This window comes from Perissodus microlepis, chromosome 3 (assembly GCF_051167445.1).
Source record: "Perissodus microlepis isolate ML-2025 ecotype Zambia chromosome 3, ASM5116744v1, whole genome shotgun sequence".
Lineage (NCBI taxonomy): Eukaryota > Metazoa > Chordata > Actinopteri > Cichliformes > Cichlidae > Perissodus > Perissodus microlepis.
The window spans coordinates 31496971-31518866 of record NC_140463.1 but is presented as its reverse complement, the minus strand read 5'-3'; the positions used below and the strand labels follow the sequence as shown (position 1 = coordinate 31518866).

General features: G+C 38.1%; 2 protein-coding genes across 3 annotated transcripts; both read right to left on the bottom strand.

The window, feature by feature from the left end:
• Positions 1-2095: 2095 nt before the first annotated feature.
• LOC146391200 (uncharacterized) lies at positions 2096-5436 on the bottom strand. Of its 2 annotated transcripts, none has more exons than XM_084924054.1 (5): positions 5374-5436; positions 4401-4557; positions 4069-4160; positions 3725-3869; positions 2096-3502 (listed from the first exon to the last, which is right to left on the bottom strand). In XM_084924054.1, the coding sequence occupies exons 2-5, from the start codon at positions 4510-4512 to the stop codon at positions 3372-3374; spliced, it is 480 nt and encodes a 159-aa protein (XP_084780180.1). In that variant the 5' UTR covers positions 4513-4557; positions 5374-5436; the 3' UTR covers positions 2096-3371. The 2 variants fall into 2 exon arrangements, with proteins under 2 accessions (XP_084780180.1, XP_084780179.1); XM_084924053.1 differs by having other exon boundaries at positions 4401-4606; positions 5374-5421.
• Positions 5437-16259: 10823 nt separating this feature from the next.
• LOC146391199 (uncharacterized) lies at positions 16260-18157 on the bottom strand. The gene is made up of 3 exons (XM_084924055.1): positions 17949-18157; positions 17701-17845; positions 16260-17389 (listed from the first exon to the last, which is right to left on the bottom strand). Exons 1-3 carry the CDS (start codon positions 18075-18077, stop codon positions 17250-17252), a joined length of 414 nt encoding a protein of 137 aa, XP_084780181.1. The 5' UTR covers positions 18078-18157; the 3' UTR covers positions 16260-17249.
• Positions 18158-21896: the final 3739 nt, after the last annotated feature.

Below are 21896 nucleotides of genomic sequence, written 5' to 3'. Positions count from 1 at the left end.
CGAGATCTCGCAAAACAAACTCGGGATCTCGCAAAACTCCGTCTTAATTTTTTTTTCTCCCATGTCCCCTCCGGGGCTCCGTATTATCCTGGTTGAATCAATCAGGAAAAAAAAGATTTTTTTAAAATTTTATTTTATTTTTTAAAAAGTGTGTTCTGGCTAAAATTCCCTACATGTTCTCCTTTCCCCCTCAATGCTGGTTAAGTGATACTCTGCACTGTTTTGGTTTCCAGAAGAAGAAAAAAAGATATATTAGAAAATACACAAAAAGATTTAAATATGGAACCCAAGACGAACTGTAAACAAAACAGTTAAACTTAAGCTGAAACATGTAAATGATGATCATAATAACGCCTCAATTTCAAACACAATCATTTAGCTGAAAACTGTAAACTACCTAACAACTAAAAATTGCCTGTATCAGCGTTTGTTATGTAACCAGAACAATGTTTGGTTTGTTTTTTTTGCTTCTTTACATCCTGGTTGTTGTGCCAAATGATGGGTATGAGTGGACTCATCAGTCCTAGTTTACAAACATTCAGATGAAATAATTTTAACATCCAGTTTGATGCACATTCAGAACATTGCAGTAGCAAAAGGAACGCAATATTTCCCCCAAACTCACCAAATAAAATAATAAATCCAGGTCATAATGAGACACAGCGTCACTGGTCAGATCAACTTTGACTACAAGGTGCAAGTTTACAAAATATATAGTGATAAAACCCATAAATCATCAAATAAATAAATAAACCTGGACTCTCAGCAGCACTAACACTTTTATTATATAAATTAAAATCATATAAGTGCTGATCTGCAGTCGTATGACTTCTTGTAACTGGTGGAGAGAAACTGAAAGTGACAAAAACAAAATAAACAAAACAGTTTTGGGGACACTTCCTGGTGTGTGCAGAGGTCAGTGTCTGTGTTTACTGCTCAAACCTGAGAAGGATAACAGGTGGGATCCAAATGAACAGAGTTCAGATAATTCTGGGAAAACTGAACCTTTAAATTTGTCTTATTATGTGGTTTCACTGTGAAGGCAATAAAAGTTTGACTTATAAAGTTTAGCATCTTGTTGCTTGCTGGGCAAGATCTTCTAAATTCACATAAGCTAAATGTGAAGAAGCTGGTGTGAGAATCAGCACCTCCAAGTCTGAGGCCATGGTTCTCAGCTGGAAATGGGTGGAGTGCACATCAGCACCACTGGTCAGGGTTGAGCTGCTATGTTGGGCGGAGGACTTTAAGTGATGGGGGAGCGGAGCAAGAGATTGACAGGCAGTTTAGTGCTTTACTGGTTTGGTGTGGTGAAGAAAGCTGAGCGTAAAAGTAAAGCTGGTGATTTACATGTTGATGTATGTTCTTCCCCTCACCCGTGGTCATGAGCTGTGGCAAGTGACTGTGAGAATTAGACTGTGGATACAAGCAGCAGTTTTTTCTGAAGGATGAGGGCTCAGCTCTTGAGATAGAGAGGTATTATTGTTGTTGTTATACTTTCTTTAGAAATATTATCATCATTTTCTTAGACTCATTCAATAATAAATGATGGGAATTCCACTCGTTTTTTAGGGCTGGAATGAAGGCTATCAAGTAAACATGACAGTGGTTTTTAGAGAGCCTGGGGAAATCCTGTGTTTAAAGTAGTTTCACTATCACTTTCTCTTCAGGCATTTAAAATAAATAACACGAGTTAATGTTAAATAATATTGTGTAAAAGCTGAGGAGCATTAGATGGACATTATTCAGTTTATCCACACGTAACCAATGTCGCACCTTGTAATATTTTACTGACTATTAAAGACTTGTATGTGTAAATCTAAAACATAACATTTATTGTCAGATTTGATCCCTGGATTTGAACAAGTCAGCAAAACCTAATTTGATATGAGCCTGTGGATTTTCCTTCCTTCCTGCAACATTTTGCTGAGATCCCATATTGACAAATGAAAATGATCGTGTAAAATGAAATATTTAATAATACTTTATTTTTTATAAAGTGATCCAATTGTGCCAATTGATGGGTCTGTCTAACACAACCCCTCGCTGGAGACAATTCTATTACAACATCAAAAGCAAGACGCAAATTTACCAGAGCTCTTTGTGTTACTCGTGCACGAGGGAGAGAACTGGACGAGCGCCGTTCCTTCGCTTGACAGCAGTGCTCTCGTCTGCTCCCTCGTAACACTGCTCTTTATTGAGGTTACATGAATATGCATAGGTTCATTAACATATGACGTCTTACACAGATATACATGTGAACAAAGAGTACCTTGTCTGTGTGCCGTGTAGGTATGTGTGTGTGTGTGGTCAAGATGTGACCCTGTGAACGACTCCCCAAAACCTGCTGGCCTGGAAGTCCAGCAGTTCATCTAAACAAAAGGCACTTATACTAAAACAGATACAGAGTAGGTGTCCTCCTATAGTATAAATCAGTAGGAGAAGGTATGACCTCTCTCATGACCTTAAAATGTGTGTGCATGCCAGAACACTCTGGAAAGCACACAGAGTCTCTACAGACTACTACAGATCGAACCTCTATTATTATGCAATCGATTATAAAACTCTAAGCATATATGAGTAAAAATTTCTAAGCATAAATGACAATCAACAATATAATCCTTACACCAATGTTGATTTAGAAGTATTTACAGGAACAGCTAAAGTTGTACAATAATCAAGTTAAGGTGGAATCAAAACGTTTAAATAAATATGAAACACGTGAACATCACGATGCTTTTCGGCTCAGTTTAGATTAAAATTGTTAAACCTGATTTCAAAATTATTTCAAATGTTGTCATTGACTTAAAAACGGTAAACTACTCAACATGCAGACATCAGTGGTATGTGAGCAGAACAATGACATTTGGTAATGTGTATTTATTCATGCACATTATAAATAGCAAATAGCAAATATAAAATCAGTCTTTTTTCAGTATGTACTTTTTGGAGGTTGCTCTATATACAGTTACAATTATTCTGATTTCTTCCTGTAATGATAATAATCTGACGCTCCTTAATTATTGTTTGTATTCTTTGTTTCGGATAGTGGATGTGTGTAACGTCAGTGAGAGGAGATATTCCTAATATTACCATCTCAGGCACACACCTCTGACTGTGAGAACAGAAGCCCCAGAAACTTGTTTGGAAAAAAAAATGCACCCCAATCAATCATTATTTACTCCATATGATATTGAATTAGTGCTGAGTATAGGTATGACAAGAGGCGTAAAATGCAAAGAAAGCGCAAAGGAGAAGGAAAGTCATAGACGCCAGGCTTCAATCAGAATTATGCGTTTTGTTCTTTATGTGTATTTATAGTTCGGTGTATCCTGTAACTTTGATGTAATCAGATGAATTCATGATGGACTCCTTCATCCTCCGTGAACCATAATCACCATCTGCACAACTGAGCCGGTTTTGATTCCGTATTTTGTCACTGGTGCAGAGTCGTCGTCCAGTGGCGTGCCATCAACGTGCAGCTTGAAATCCTTCTCAGTGCATCCTAAACACACATAACAGAAAAAGATACTTTAGACTGAATATAGCTAATATGTCATAAATAATTATATTATGTTTCCTGCATTATTCATAACATAACATAACTTCATAACATTTTATAGATTTTTTAGTGAATTTTTTTTTAAAGACATTTGAATATAGAGTTATTAAGCACTGGTAATTACAATTTTAACGTATTTATTTTTTGTTTTTTCAGGTTACTTACCTTTCTCGTTGAGCATTTTCTGCACTTTCTGTTTGAAAATGCTCACAATCATTACTTGCAGCTGTATGGCGCGCAGGAGCATCAGGCATCTCTGACCATTAGCCATGATAATGGAGATTTCACACATTGTTTTGGCTACCACCATCTGAAGGTTATGAGAGGTGAGGGTTAGTACTTTTGTTAAAATGTTTTTATACCAAAATATTAAGTTGAAATACGTGAATTATAATTTATTCCATGTAGTATTAAATTAGTGCTGAGCACAGGTGTGACAGGAGCTGTAAAATGTGAAGAAAGCTCAAAAATAATGATGGACTTCTTCAGCCTCCATAAACCTTCCTCACCATCTGCACAGCTGAACCGGTCTTGATTCCACATTTGGACAGTGATGCAGAGTCGTGGTCATGTGACTTTCCTCCATAATTCTTCGTATATCCTAAACACATATAACACAGGACAGAGGGGACTTTACTTTGCAGCCTTTAGACTAAATATAGCTCCACACATGTCATAGATAACTGTACCATGTTCCCTGCATTACACTGAGCAGAGGTTATTGTTGAAAGTAAAGATGTCCAGTTTAAAAGGATTAAAAAATGTTTTAAAACACTGGACACAGATTAACTGAGTACTGATAATTTCATTTTTTATGTATTTATTTTCAGTTTTTATTTACCTTGGTTGACGCGCGTTTTCAACACCTGGTTGAGCTCACGCAGGGTCGCATCTGGCAGCTGGTTCATGTGCAGGTTCACCCCCCACCTCTGGCTCACAACGGCAGCAGACATCGCTTTGTTTAGGAAGTGAGGCTGCGATCTTTTCAGGTTCTCCGTCTGAAGGTTATGCGAGGTGACGGTGTGGTCACGATATTTATAACTTCGCCTTAGGGGCGGGGATTGCCCGTTAGTTGTTTCGTTTTAACCGGGAAATAACAATGAACAAAAACATATGAACAAGGTATTGATGTCGTTATCTGCGAGAATATTGTTTGTATTGATAACACGCCTTTAAAATTGTGAAAGCATTTTTGCGTCTTTTTTGTGTTGCTTTGCACGCAAACAGTTTCTAAGTTAATAACAAATACAATAAACAACAATCAACCACTAAAAACATTTTCTGTTGAGGAACGCAAACAAATCATTGTAATTTGACATCTTTTAAAATAATAAAGCAAGGTGTGAATATTTTTCTGCTTTTTTGTAATAAAAAGAAATCATTAGTAAAATAATCATTCTTATCAAATACTTTGCGCATTGGTGGATTAACCATTCTACATAGAAATGAAAAAAAGGATTATGGTAAGTAAGTAAGTAAGTAAGTAAGTAAAATTTATTTATATAGCGCTTTTCACAGATAAAAATCACAAAGTGCTTTACAACACAGGAAATGGGAATATAAAAACAATATAACAGTAAATAAAACAATGTAAAACAATAAAACTATAAAAACAGCATAAGAAGAAATTAATCAAATGCTTTTCTAAATAAAAATGTCTTCAGCTGTTTCTTAAAAGAATGGTAATTACTAATAAAGTTTAAATTGAAATATAAAAACTTTCAAATATAATATATATCAGCTGTGGTATAAACCTGACACTGGCGGTGTAATTCATTTGTAAAGCACAACGGTGTGCACACAAGGTCACTCACGGGTCTGCTGCCAAGGCGAAACAGCGTGGGTCAGTCAGTGCTGTGTGTGTCGGATGAGGCAGAGTGCTCACTGACTTAGATTTTAGGTTTTTTAGTCTCTCTCTCTCTTTCTCTCTCTCATTCAACACACACACACACACACACACACACACACACACACACACACACACAATTGCGTCACACTGAAAATGAAAGTGTATCTCACAAAAAGTCCCGAAAGACTCAGCTCACAATGTTGCTGTTACTACTTCCAGAAGTGAACAGTAGCAATCTCGTGGAACTATTTAAAACAATTTGGTGCATGTCGTAAGTTCATGTGTGACACAGATTTTTTTCTTGTGTGTGATTGTTCTCAGTTTTGTGTGAGGCTTCAAATCTCTCAGAGCTCAGATGTCCTGTGGTCACGATGTCACTCCCACGTCTCCACCAACTGATGTTTCAGGTTGTTAGACCAGGTTGGCCACTAAAGGTTGACTTCATCATTGAAAATAAGAGCACACTTTTAACAGACACATCAGAAAGGAACACATGCCCAGGTGTAGTGGAGACAGGGGTGGTTGTAACAGCATCACTTTCAATAAGAAGGGATATCCTAAGAGCCATGTAATCAGTTGTATGTAATCACTTCCTGTCCTTACATGTGAAACTGGGAAGCTGTGTGAAGAAGCATTAAGAGTTTTTAGCAAAATCATTGACTTTTAGTTAAGAAAGTGAATCTTTTGATCAACTGTATATTTTGATCATTCCTGCTCAGATTAGATTGTTTAAAATTAGTGTCTTGTGTAAATTGTCAGTAAACTTCAAACTGTCTTGCTGTTGCGGCTAAAGTAAAAGGCTGACAGGCGTGAGAATAGTTATAACAACAACAAAAACAGTTAAAGCTACCTCCATGGTGACATTTAAATGCTTTTTCCCTAATTTGCGGATTTGTTTGAGAATGTCGAGACAGTGGATGAGAAAAGCTTTACCACTGTGAGAGGAAAATAAAATTGTTTATCTCATAGTGTAGTGTCTGTGAAGGTTCTCAGTCATCCAGGTCATCGCAGTCAAAGGAGCTTGCAAAGAAAAGCGTCTGGACTTCTTTAAGTTGCTTGATAGTTCATAGTACATATCATAATGTAGTGCATATTTTAGAGCAGGAAGAAGTGTTGGTCAGCGCACATTAAATGATTAGATGAACATATTGTGATATAGTATCAATTTTTAACTGTTAATTAAATTTTTATTACCAATATCTTCTTGCTCCTCGTCTAGTACAAACACATTCATGTTAAGTTAACGTGGGATTATAAATTGGCCATGGATGTGAAGGAGATAAATTGCTAAAATTTAAAATACTTTCAGTTAGTAAGACACGAAAAGCACTTTATAAATGAGAAAAGTAATGACTTAAAACAACGCAAGCAGTGTCCAGACTCTTCTACTATGAAGCCACGCTGTTGCAGTTTAGCATTGTCTTGCCAAGAAAACAGCAGCATTTCTGAATCATGTTCACGTAAGGAGTCATATCTGTATGACAGAGCTTTAACTTGTATTTGTGGATGGTGCGGTGAATCTCTGGATGCGTTCCTGATCCCATGCAATGATTTCTATGGCAGAATCTTTTCTGTTTTTAATGCAGTGCTGTCTGACAGTCCAAAGATGACAAGCATCCAGTTTTGATTTTGGACCTTGTCCCTTGCATACCAAGATCTCCAGATCGCTTGGATGTGTTGATGATACTGCGCATGATGAGATATTCAGTCGTCACAGTTTTACACTGGTGAATTATTCAGAAATTTTTCCACAATTAGTAGAGGAATTTTTTGTGTTGTTGTTTTTGTTTGTTTTTCAGATTATTTACCTTTCGTTTCAAGCACTGGGATTGCACATTCTGCTATCACGTTTTAAATTACATGACACCATCCATGTATCAGTTCTCTGGAATGCTGGGAGCAGTAGTCAATGTGATGATGTCCACACCTCCATCTCCTTGGCCACCTGCTCCAGGTCTTCTGGAATACATTAAGTTGTTCCCAAGGCAGCTGATAGACATCATCTATCTGGCATGTCCTGGGTCTGGGGCAGGTCCCCAACCCCTGGGCTACCGGGCCGTGAGAGTTGAGGCTCGGGTTTTTATTGTTATTTTTTAAATTGTTTTTATCGTTAACTCGGTTTCCCTGGGTCTTTTCTCATGTGTTAGGAATAAATCTTCTTTTTTATGGTACCGGTACTGGTTTTATTTTGTTGTATTTATACGCGACACCTTAAAGGCCAGTCTGCGAAAATATTGTCGGACATAAACTGGTCCGTGGTGCAAAAAAGGTCGGGGACCGCTGGTCTGGGGTATTGTTTCAAAGCAGATTTGTATGTGGCAGGTCTGGTTGTAACATTGAGTGGCCTTTTGCAGAGTTTGGTAAAATGGCTCCTCTGACCCCTGAAGAAATGGAGTACTTTCAAAAAACCGTGATGTTCAATGCTGCCAGGGAGACCCTTAATACCATTTTTAAGTATCTTCTTCATTTATTACAGTTTATGCAAATAAATATTTATTATTTGGGTGGATGTAGCTCAGAAGGTAGAGCAAGTCATCTCTTCATCAGAAGGTTGTTGGTTTGATACCTGGCTTCTCCTAGTCTGCGTGCCAAATATCCTTGGGCAAGATGTTAACCCTAAGTTGCTCTCCGATGCATCCATCGGAGTATGAAAAAACAAAATTAATTTTAACATGTTTAATCAAAATTAAATATATAAGACATGCAGTTCATTTAAATAATTATTTTAATTTTGAAATAAAAAACATCCCTGAAGTTAAACATGCAAGCAAACAGCACGTTTAATATATGTTTGTAACAATGCTTCTTGAAAAGAAAGGAAAATAGATTTGTGGGTTGAGCAGAAGAGTTCAGCATCAAATCTCCTGAGCCAATGCCAAACTCCACACTTTGACCCTATGATCCAGCTGCTATAGGCAGAATCTGGATTCATTGCAGAACATAACGTTCCAGCATGTTCTGGTTCCAGTGCATCTTGCTGATAACAATACAAACAGTGCAGGGCAGTGACTGAATGTGTAGAGAGCCGTCTGCCAGATCCTCTTGAAAACCTTGACTGCGAATCTGTAGCAGACTGCCTAAAGATTGTAAATGCTGGCAGGGAGAGGAAATGTGCCCACTTCGGTGTTGGTCTCTGACATTCCCTGTTATACTTGGCCTTCAATTTGGAGATGGTACTAGTGCTTACACCAAATACTGCTGCAGCTTGGTTTTGCACAGCACCAGCTTGAAGTTGCCCTATATCAATAATGTTGATCACAATGCCTGGTAATTCATTGTAGAAATAAATCTCCTTATTAAATTTAAATGTTGTCATTCAGATGAAAACTGGAAACTACCTAACACACCCTCATCAGTCTCGTATGCAACCACAACGTTTGTTTTGTTTTTTTTGCTGCTTCACCGATTTGTTGTACCAAATGACGGCTATGAGTGAATTCATCAGTCCTTTTGTAAAACCATATAAAAAGTAAAACATTTTGACATCCAGTTTGATGCACATTCAGAACACCACAATGGCAAAAGCAACACATGAAGCCCACAAACTGTCCAAGTAAGATAATCCAACCCAGAGTCACTGATCCAAAGATCGGGTACTTTCCTCAACTTTGACTACGTGGTGCAATATAACCCATACATTATAAAAAATAAATAAACAAACCTCAACTCTCAGTATTGCTAACACAGATTAAGTAAAAGTGTTTAAAATGATCACGACTGCTAATCTGAAGTCACATGACTTCTAATAAGTGATGGAGAGAAATCGAAAGTAATAAAGAGTGAATAAAAAAAAAAATCTTAGGGGCATTCCCTGGTGTGTGCAGAGGGCAGGTTCGGTGTTTACTGTTCATTCAGACAGGTGAATGTATAACAGATGAAATCCAAATGAAACAACTGGAATCAATCCTGGGAAAACTGAAAGGACAGGGGAAGGAGGGGGAAAGGAGAGGGACGGATAATCTGCTGACAGAGAGACCAGCGAGTACCTCCTCAACATGTCTTGCAGTTCTCCAGAGGCCTGGCAATGAACTCATCTTTTGATTCAGGTGTGCTGACCCAGGGTGATATCTAAAACCTGCAGGACACTGGGCCTCGAGGCCTGGAGTTGCCCACCCCTGCGTTAAAGGAATAACAGTATTTTTAAGATCTTCCCACAGTTTTTCACTGATATTGAAAAGTACTGTGAGCTTTAGCAAATGTTTTCATTTGGTGTAGTTTATATTGAAGTCTAATGGCTGCTTTGGGTCATTATTTGGTTCTAGGAGTTCATCGCTTTCTCAGTGTTCAACTTTACTGGCTGTAAAAGAGCCTCAGTATTTTCACCCTGAAGAACAACAAGTGCAAAGTGTTCTTTCATCAAATGCTGAACGATGAGTTCACTGCACTCAAATGACGTCTGAAGTTCTGAAGACAAAAGAGGGTTCAATCCTTATTAGCAAGGTGTAGCTAATAAAATGTCTGGTGAGGGTATGTGTCTTTCGTAAAAGCAGTTCACGTATCAATTAAATCCAAGCCCATTATGTATTCATGATTTGAATCCTGGGTTGTGCGAAATCCCAGAAATAAACCAAAGTGAATTTGTGAACTAAGGTGTAGGTCTGTTAGGTTATGTTGTGATGATTCTCAGGATGGGGGATGGGTGTTCATACTGGAGTGCAAAGTTAAAACCAAGATGGACAAGAAAAGTTCAAAGCCATCAGGTCCTCAGTTTAGAAAAAAGAGAAAAGAAGAGGAGGAGAAACTGGTGATACTGAAACACAAAACCGCTGATCACAAACTTTATGTTAAGAAGAAACTGTGTGAAATCAGAAGTGTTCATTTTGATCTCGTTTTTTTTTGTTTTGCAGTGTGACGCCCCCAAGCGTGCCAACAAAACAGGAGAAGTGTTACGACCTTTGTGACCAAACACTTAAATTTGTTGATGGAGAGGATGATTTGGACTGTAAGTATCACGTGGGCACTTTTCAAAGTGATGCCCAACAAATTCAAATCCAAAATATAAATAATGATAAAAGTAAAAGAAAACAGTTTTACCCATATTCACACTAACTAATGTTAAATAAAACTCATCAGCATTTATTCACGTGTAACACTGATTGCTTGCTTCTGTGTGATTGTTCTCAGTTTTGTGTGAAGGCTTCAAATCTCTCAGAGCTCAGATGTCCTGTGGTCACGCTGTGACCCCGACCTCTCTCACCAACTGGTGTCGCAGGTTGTTGGACCAGGTAGGCCACTAAAGGTTGGCTTTGTTAAAATAAACAAGCAAACAAATAAATAAATAACAGCGTCATACAGGATTGTGTTGATTTGTAACAGGACAATGTTATGAGCTCGAATAAATAAACAATAATGAAAACAGGGTCCAATATGTCATCATTTTTTGTTGTCGTGAATTGGATTGTAATGTTTGCTTTCATGTAGATGAGAAAGAAGCTACGGTGACTTAAATCAACACAGAGCGGCGCACTGCTCTGTAAATTCATGAACTTCTCTTAGCAGAAACCTGCTGTGCTCTCAAGGAAATAAATAAAACAGTCAGAAATGTTCAATTTCTGTCTTCTCTATTGTAACTTGTAGCGTTTAAATCAATTAAGTTGAATTGCCTCTGCAATTAAACCTGTAATGCATCACACATTTCTTTTCCAACATTGTGACTGTGCATGCTGGCTGACTGATCGGCCCTCTGTGAGGCCTCAGTGTAGCTTTGAATTGGACCTGTACTGTTTAAAGCTGTGATAATTTCAGTATTTCTATAGAGTAAATAACATAAATAGCTTTCAGACAAAATATAGCAACACAACTCTGTTTCATCAAATTTGTACATAATTTGTACATATAGCAATACAGTTCTGATGTATGATGAAATATTTCAGTGTTTGTAGTTTTAACGCTTTCATGCGTAGTGGTCACTTCAGTGGACAGCAATTCAAAGGCTGTTTTCTTGGATTTATGTTGATGGTATACTTGCACATAAACCACTACATTGGACTGATGTGTCACTCCATACCCAATTCATAAGTAAAAATGTATGTTGTCCACCTAAGTGGACATGTAAAGAAAACAATTTGAAAAAGAACAGGTTTTTTAAAAAAATGAAGTTCAAAAATCTTTTTTTCATGACTAAAAGTGAATAAAATACTTAAGAAACAAATCCAGATTGAGGTTGTCACAATTCATGCATGAAAGGGTTAATAACGTGCTGAAAAAATATCTTTAAATTGCTTGGTGTTTTGTTTCCAACATGCGAGTCTATTAATTCTCACCTCTCCATATTTAATAAAGGGTGAAAGCAGGTTTGTGTGTGGTGGGTCTGGTTGTGGTGCTGAGTGGACTTTTGCAGAGGTTTGTAAAATGGCTCTTCTGGACCTTCAAGAAAGGGAGTACTTTCAAAATACCATGGAATTTAACGCTGCCAGGCAGATGCTTCCTACTAAGTTTGTAAGTGTTTCATCAACATATTTAATATACTGTGAATGTAGACTTGATAGACATTTTGCTATGTATAAAACATTGCCCCACCTCTGTCTCCATGTAGTGTCCTGGATGCAGATCCACTGTGACGAGAGAGAATGAATCAGACTTGAATGTCCTCTGTAAAGTGTGCACAGCAGTAAAAGGACGGCCCTTTGAATTCTGCTGGCAGTGTTTGAGGGAGTGGAAGGGTCCACGGCCTCGGAAAGACCGCTGTGAAAATGGTGGCTGCTGCAACCCATCACTAGAAACATTAGAAAAATGCCCAGATATCACATTGTGTCAGTATGAGTATGAGTATGAGTATGAGGATGAGGATGAGGATGAGGATGGTGATGAGGATGACGATGACGATGAGGATGACGATGAGGATGACGATGACGATGACGATGAGGATGACGATGAGGATGAGGATGAGGATGAGGATGACGATGAGGATGACGATGGTGATGAGGATGACGATGAGGATGACGATGAGGATGAGGATGAGGATGGCGATGAGGATGACGATGGTGATGAGGATGACGATGAGGATGACGATGAGGATGAGGATGAGGATGAGGATGAGGATGAGGATGACGATGAGGATGACGATGGTGATGAGGATGACGATGAGGATGACGATGAGGATGAGGATGAGGATGGCGATGAGGATGACGATGGTGATGAGGATGACGATGAGGATGACGCTGAGGATGAGGATGAGGATGACGATGGTGATGAGGATGACGATGACGATGAGGATGACGATGAGGATGAGGATGGCGATGACGATGAGGATGGCGATGAGGATGAGGATGACAATGACGATGAGTGTGATTCTGGAGTCCGTGTGTGTCCCTCTGTCCGTGCCTGCCCCACCTGTGGTTTGCTGTTGGAGCACAGCAAGAAGGCTTGCCCATCAGTTGTTTGCCCTCGATGTAGTGTGACGTTTTGTTTTGTGTGTCTGAAGCGCTCTGGTAAATGTCAGATGACCCGGTGCATTCCTGCCCCCAGACAGACCTCTATACCTGTCTGGCAAAAGAAATAATGGGAAAGAAACACTGCTGTTAAGTTTCACTTTATTTTTACTGAGAATGTCTTTTCTAAATACATTCACTATGTTGTGTTTTAAATTCTCTGCTTTGAAAAACATCAGGCTAGAAACAAAAATTATTGTGTTATATTAGTGAGAAATTTACTACCAAATATGATCTTTTCAGATGTGTATGCTGAACTTTAATGATAAATCTGAAAAATGTCATTCATTTATAAATTTAGAATAAGGTTAAACATTCTGTGTGCACATGCTGTCCTCTGGTTACTTACAGATTTAACCTGTGACGTCTCATTTCCACACATTTTGTTTCCTAGCTACATGATGATAAGTTGTTTAGAGAATATGTTTTTTTAAAAGTAGTTATGTTTAATCAACGTCAATGTGTAAATGTAAATAAAAATGTATCTGTGGGGAAGGAAAGCCAGCAAAACACTGTTCAATGAAATCCTGTGGATTTTTATTTATTCCTTAGATCCTGTAAGTGAACACTGTCATGTAAAATGTGATATTTCATTATACATTATTTAAAAATGGTAGAAATGGACAGCTAAATTAATACAGTAACTGAGTTAAAATACAGATATTTTCATTATTGTTAGGTTACTCATACAGTCTCAGTAGGAGAAGGCTTCACCACTTTGTGGTGTTGGGTTGGGGAGTGCAGGTAAACCTGTTTTCATTCTTTGTTTTTCATTTCTAGTGAAACATTTTATAACGGACAATATAAAAATATTTCACTCTTAATCTGATTAAAGTTTAGCTGTTTAGAGGTTAACTTTAATTTCTAGTTGTTGGTGTGGTTCCAGGATATCAGTATATTTTTCACTCTGTTTAAATCGTTTAAAATCATAGTTAACTTATTTGCATGTAAATCACAGCATGAATTGCGCTGAGGCAAATATTTTAGTAATTTCTGTTTCCCCAAATCCAACTTACGATATATGATATATAATACTTGTCTCAGAAAAGCCAGTCTGAGTCTGTGAGATGAGGCTAAGCTCTTTGCCACTGCATTCAGCACCTGGTCGTGGTGCCACAGATAACAGCCATTGTGGAGAGGCTGTGGGCAGCTGCGGAGAAGATGATCCAAGGAAACTCTTCTAAAGGGGAAGAAAGGGGTCTCACTCTTTCTCAAGATGATAATTGTTTACCAGTTTAGCCAAAACATCTATTTTTCCATGCTCCCACAGTCCTACTGCTCTGCTCACACACCTCCTTCAACCTCTTCCTGATGTAGGTGGTGTTACTTTTTGCCCCAGGCCTCTAGACCTATCACCAGGTTGCTCACCTGGGCCTTTTGTCTCAGATGACCATGATGAAGGCCTATGATTCCAAGATAATCAGTTAACCATTGTAAACTTAGGTGCTTGTATTCCAAGCATGAATGTTCTGCTCTCCCCCTTAGTGCTGGTTAAGTGATACATTATGAAGAACATTGCCTGCATTGGTTTGGTTGCCAGCTGAAGAAAATGTATTACAGAAAATGATACACACTAAGATTTAAATATGGAACTGAAGTCGACGTGTAAACGAAAAAGTTTAACTAAAGATGAAACATGTAAACGATGCCCATCATAATGCTTCTGAGTGTAGAAGCAAATCTGGTTTTCAACATGATTTCAAACACCGTCATTCAGCTGAACACTGGCAACTACCTATTAACTAGAACTGTCTGTATATGTGTTTGATATGTAACCAGAACAATGTTTGGTTTGGGTTTTTTTGCTTCTTTTCATCCTGGTTGATGTGCCAAATGGTGGCCCTGAGTGGATTCATAAGTCCTGTTGTACAAACATTCATATTAAGTAATTTCAACATCCAGTTTGATGCACATTCAGAACATTGCAGTGGCAAAAGTAACACAATAATCCCCCAAACTCTCTAAATAAAATAATAAATCCAGGTCATAATGCAAGAAACACAGCGTCGCTAGTCGGATCAGCTTTGACTACCTGGTGTAAGTTCATAAAAGAGTGATAAAAAAATAAATAAACCTGGACTCTCAGCAGCACTAACACTTTTATTACATAAAGTAAAACCATATAAGTGCTGATCTGCAGTCGTATGATTTCTGGTAACTTCTGGAGAGAAACTGAAAGTGACAAAAGAAAAATAAACGAAACAACTCGGGGATGTTCCCTGGTGTGTGCAGAGGTCAGTGTCTGTGTTTACTGCTCAAACCTGAGAAGGATAACAGGTGGGATCCAAATGAACAGAGTTCAGATAATTCTGGGAAAACTGAACCTTTAAATTTGTCTAAAGATGATGTGGTTTTACTATGAAAGCAATTAAAGTTTGATCTCTACAGCTTAGTATGTTGTTGTTTACAGGTCAAGATCTTCTAAATTTACATATTTTCTCGATGTTTGTGCAGGTAATGAACACCTTTACTGTGATGTGAATCAGTTTGACCAGTTAAAGAAGTTGCAGTATTTTTAAGATCCTTCCACACATTTTCACTTCACGTCAGGGACTGTGAGGTCTCAAAAGCTTCAGCTTCTTCTTTTGAAGTCACAATTTTCAAAACAAGCTTTTACATAGCTCATTATTTTTAGGTAATGAAGCTGAGCATGAAGAAGCTGGCATGAGAATCAGCACCTCCAAGTCTGAGGCCATGGTTCGCAGCTGGAAATGGGTGGAGCTCCCATCAGCACCACTGGTCAGGGACGAGCTGCTGGAGTCGAGGACTTCAAGTCTCCTGGGGAGTTGTTCACGAGTGATGGGGGAGTGGAGCAAGAGATTAACAGGCAGTTTGGTGTTTTACTTGTTTGGTGTGGTGAAGAGAGCTGAGCGTAAAAGTGAAGCAGATAATTTACATGTTCTTCCCCTCACCTGTGGTCACGAGCTGTGGGTAGTGACTGTGGGAATTAGACTGTGGATACAAGCAGCAGAAGTTTCTCCTGAAGGGTGAGGGCTCAGCCTTAGAGATAGAGAGGTATTATTGTTGTTGTTGTACTCTTTGTTTAGAAATATTATCATCATTTTCTTAGACTCATTCAATAATAAATGTTGGGAATTCCACTCGTTTTATAGGCCTGGAATAAAGCCTATCAAATGAACATGACAGTGGTTTTTAGAGTCCCAGGGGAAATTCTGTGTTTAAAGTAGTTTCACTATCACTTTCTCTTTAGACATTTAGAATAAATGAGTTAACTTTTAATAATATTGTGTGAAAGCTGAGCAGCATTACATGGTTAGTATATGTCATTATTCAGTTTATCCACATGTAACCAATGTTGCACCTTTTAATATTTTACTTATTTTACCTGTGGGTCTTCCTTCCTTCCTGTAACGTTATTGCTGAGAGACCATATTGACAAGTGAAAACGTTAAATGTGATCTTTTGCAATACTTTATTGAAAAATGTGGTCCAAATGTAGCAATGTTGATTTAGAAGTATTTACAGGAACAGCTAAACTAGTACAATAATCAGGTTAAGCTGGAAATTTCCCCAGGGAATGTTTCTTTTCCCCAAAACTAAGGTTTTGGACTTCATTTTCTCCATGCCCCCTGACTCCTCTGAAACAGTCTTCTCTTTTGTCAAAGCAAACCATGAGGAAGCCAGATTTATTTTTGTTTCTTCCATATTTAACAATCATTTAACATTTTATGAATATACATTTTCTTGATTTTTGTGGTTGCTAATAGAACAAAACATGTCACAGAAATTAAACAATTAGATTGAAAAACATGATCCAGGGTCACTTTTGAATAAAAAAGTTTAAATAGATGTGAAACACACAATGCGCATCAAACATGATTTCAAAATATTTTCAAATGTTGTCATTGGCATAAAAACTATAAACCACTCGAGATACAAAAATCAGGGGAATGTGAGCAGAATAATGACATTTGGTGATATGTCTTTATTCATGTAGACTGTAAAAGGATAATGCGTGAAGTAGTAAATAGAAAATCACTTTTTTCTCAGCATTTACTCTGTGGAGGTTGCTCTGTGTACTGTTACATTTTTTTCTAATTTCTTCCTGTAATGATAATTTTACAAGGTTCCTTCCTTATTGTTTGTATCCTCAGTTTCAGACAGTGGATCTGTGTGATGTCACACACACACTTCTGACTGTGAGCACAAATCCCCACCAACTTGTTAAAAAAAATACATTAAAAATGTACACCCCAATTAATCATTATTCCTTCCATGTAATATTGAATTAGTGCTGGTATGGTAGGAGGCGTAAAATTCGAAGAAAGCACAAAGGAGAAAGAAAGCCATATATGCCATACTTCAATCAGAGTTTTGTTCTTTACATGTATTTATACTTCGGAGTATCCTGTAACTTTGATATAATCAGATGAATTCATGATGGACTCCTTCATCCTCCATGAACCTTAATCACCATCTGCACAACTGAGCCGGTTTTGATTCCGTATTTTGTCACTGGTGCAGAGTCGTCGTCCAGTGGCGTGCCATCAACGTGCAGCTTCATATTATCCTTAGTGTATCCTGCAACAGCTTAACAAAGCACAGAGAGGATTTTACTTTACTATGTCACATAAATAATTTTATTCTGTTCCCTATGTTAGAGTGAGCCTCATCAGAATGTAATAATAAATAAAGCTGACTGGTAGCAATTTTACTAATCATACTATTTCAAAAAAAAAAAAAAAAAAATGTTCTGAAGGCATTTATGCTTCACAACATTTTATAGATTTTTTAGCAAAAAAAAAAAAAGAGAATATTTTTAAGACATTTGAATATAGAGTCATTAAGGACTGGTAATTATAATTTTATTTTTTTTAAATATTTTTTTTTAGGTTACTTACCTTCCTTGATGACCATTTTCAGCACTTCCTCTTTGAAAATGCTCACAATCATTACTTGCAGCTGTACAGCGCAGAGGAGCATCAGACATCTCTGACCATTAGCCAAGATAACGAAGATTTCACACGTTGCCTTTGTTAGGAGCATCTGAAGGTTATGAGAGGTGACAGTTAGTACCTTTGTTGAACAGTGCTAAGCAAATATATTAGACCACATGTCATAAAAAAGAAAACACAAATATTTTAGAAACCTGCTGGCTCCGCTTTTCATTGAGTCCTCTAAGTGCAACCGTTTTGCTCAGGGCCACATATGGCAGCTGCTTCTTGTGCAGGTCCACCCCCCACCCCTGACTCAGAGGTAGTACGGCCGCTGCAGACATCGCTTTGTTTAGGAAGTGAGGGTGCGATCTTTTCAGGCGTATAATATTTATAACTCCGTCTGAGGGGCGGGGATTGTCCGTTTGTTGTTTCGTTTTAACCGGGAAATAACCCTGCAAACATATCAACATGGTATCGATCTCGTTATGATCTCTGTTTGTATTTGATAACACGCCTTTAAAATTGTAAAAGCATATTTTTTTCTTTTTTGTTTTTTTGTGTAAGTTTTTTTGTGTAAATGTAAGTTTCACTTACATTTGTGGACAGAGAGGATGAGTTGAGCAGTTTGCAAAGTGATGTAGCTCAGCAGACACTGAAACACGTTCGTCAGGTACTTTCATTGAATACTATAGAGCTCCATAAACGATGGTAATTGATCACAGGAGACTACCGCAGAAGAGCCTGTTGTCCGCTTATTTGATTCTGACATCACACCATGGCTCACACAATAAATTATGTAATGTAACCTGGGTAAAAATTAAAGCAGCTAAATCAATTACTTACTTTTGTATCGGTTATTGCGTTGATGGATGCATCATGCATGCTGGGTACTTTATTGGACTGGCTTTATAAAATGTGCTACGCTCCTTTTCGAGTTGCGACATTTTAATTTTTTTAACCTTTTCCTTCATTCTGCTACAGCTTTAACATATTCTGTCCAACTTCTCTTACCTGCAGTAAAAACCTGAATATGTAGTTTTTTATTTTTGTAATATAAGACACAGAAACTCCAGAAAGAGTCAGCTGAGGGTGTTGCTGTTACCAGTTCTAGAAGTAAAAGGTAATAATTTCGTGGAATGGAGAATGATTTAAAACATTTTTGTGCATATATACGTACGTCAGAAGTGCATATATCTTGCCACACCGCATGTGCGGTAAGCTAGCTAAAGTAGTTACTGTTAGCCAATTACGTTCAACCTTATCACAGATTATATACCCTTATCCAGGGTACATTTGCATGGTTGCTGTTGTTTCCACTTGGAAAAGTTTGAGGGTTCTAATAAGGGTTGCCAGATTGGGTTGATGCTTAAAATCCTGCCAGATGTTATCTATCTATCTAGTTCTCAGAGAGAGAGCGAGAGAGAGAGAAAGTTAAATAACATTTATAATGTTTGATTTCTATATGCTGTATCTCAGTGATTTCTATGATGGATTCATGTCTGTTTTTAGCGCAGTGCTGTCTTACGGTCCATAGACCACAAGCATCCAATTTTGATTTTTTCGGCCTTTTCCCTTGCGTGTGCAGATTTTTCCAGATCTTCTGAATGTTTTGATTATACTGCACGTGATGAGATATTCAGTCATCACAGACATCATCCTTTTATCATTTTTCTGCCACTTATTTGTTGTGTTGCTGGGAGGAGTATTCAAGGTGATGATGTCCAGAACCTCGATCTCATTGGCTACGTTCTCCAGCTCTTCTGGGAGGACACCAAGGTGTTCCCAAGCAAGCTGACAGACATAATCTGTCAAGCATATCCTGTGTCTAGGGTATGTTACATTGTTTCAGAGGGGTCTGCAGTTACAGTGTACCTATTGCACAGACTTCTCACTGAAGTGTAAATCCCAAGTAACTCAGAAACCCTCTGCCAACTAGCTGTGCCTAGAATTTCCAGAAAAGTTGTGAACATAATAATTGACAAAGGCAATGGTGACAGAGTCCAACCCAAAACAGGAACAGATTTGACTTACTACTGAAATAGGCTCTTGTTATGGTTGTAAAGGGACTGGTAATGTAATGTAGGCCACGCAGGCAAATTCCCACACATCCTCATAGAGCTGGACCAATGTTCTGCAACCCAGACAGAAACAGCATTGCTTCTGAATCTGAGGTTCAGATAAGAGATCGACTCTCGTCTCCAGCACCCTGGCTTAGACCTTACTTGGGAAGCTGAAAGGGGAACCACCACTATGGTCTGCCACTTCAGAGGTGCAGACCCACAACATCCAGAGCCTTAATGAATTCAGGGTGAATCTTATCCTGGTAAATGGTAAATGGCCTGCATCCACCCAAGGGGCCTGGCTACTGGATACTCGACTATCATATCACAGTTCAGTGCAGTTTTTTTTTTAAATTTAATGATGATTGTTTACTAAATGATTTTAGTATGTTTAATTAAAACTTGATGTGTAAAACATGCAGTTCATTTAAATAAATTATTTCTATTTCAAAATAAAAAAAAATATTCCTGAAGTTAAACATACAAGCAGTTTAATATATAGTTTTAACAATGCTTGTAAGAAAGGAAATAAATAAAGGAAAATGGATTTGTAGGTTGAGAAGCAGAGTTGAGTATCAAATCTTCTGAGCTAATCCCAAACAGCTCCACACTTTGACCCTACGATCCAGCTGCTATAGGCAGAATCTGGAGTCACTGCAGAACCTAACGCTTCACCATGTTCTGGTTCCAGTGCATCATCTTGTGGAACACAAACAGGGCTAAAGGTGCTGGGTAGTGACTGACTATGTAGAGAGCCTTGAAGAGCCCAAGCTTAAAGGTGCTGTATGGCAGTAGTGTTCACATCACCATGCCAAGGAATTCAGTATAGAAATAAATCTCCCTGTTAAGCAAGATTTTAAATGTTATCATTCAGATGAAAACTACCTAACACACTCTCATTTGTAATGAACTGGTTCTTATATAGCACTTTTCTATTCTATCTATACTTCATTCACCTAATCACACAAGCACTTTTCTCTAAGCTGTTAAGTGCTTACTATCTAACATTCACACTTGGAAATAAAGTGCATTGGAGAGCAACATGGGGTTGGTATCTTGCCCAAGGATATTTGGCAAGCAGACTGGGATTGAACCACCAACCTTGCAGTTAGTAGCTGACCTGCAACCACCCCATTTTGTCTGCTTTTGTTGTTGTTGTTGTTTTGTTGCTTCACATCTGGTTTGTTGTGCCAAATGATGGCTATGAGTGAATTCATCAGTCTTTTTGTAAAAACATATAAAAAATAAAACATTTTAACATCCAGTTTAATGCACATTCAGAACACCACATTGGCAAAAGCAACACATGAAGCCCACAAACTCTCCAAGTAAGATAATTCACACAGAGTCTCTGATTGGTAGATCAGGTACTTTCCTCAACTTGAACTACTTGGTGGAAGGTTTCAATCAGAATCAGACTCAGAATCAGAATACTTTATTAATCCCTGGGGGAAATTATTTAAAAGTAGTGCAATAAAACCCATAAGTCATTAAACAAATGAATAAACATTGACTCCCAGCAGCACTAACAGGGATTGTGAAAGTATATAAAATAATCACAACTTCTAATCTGTAGTCACATGACTTCTCATAACTGCTGAGTTGAAATCGAAAGAAATAAAGAATAAATAAAAAAAATCTTAGGGGCATTCCCTGGTGTGTGTGAAGGCAGTTTCGGTGTTTACTCGTCATTCAAACAGGTGAAAGGACAACAGGTGAAATCCAAATGAACCGACTGGCAACAATCCCAGAAAACTGAAAGGACAGGGGAAGGAGAGGGACAAGGGGGGTACTGGGAATCTGCTGACAGAGAGTAGTGAGGGTAAGGCAGATGGGGGTGTGCAGTGAGGAAGGAATTTGGCAGAATGACGCAGCATGCAGCATGAGCAAAGCACCACAGCACTCGTGCCAGCAAACAGGAGACTGTGAATGGAAAACCCAAACAAGAATAAATCTTTTGATGAAGATAACAGAACCAGGATCACAGCACAGTGGCAAGATGAGAAGATTCAACAGAGAGATATGACCTTCTGTGCAGCAGAGTATGTTGTTGCAAAGACCAAGGTCTTCTAAATTCACATTTGATATTTTTATTTGTGC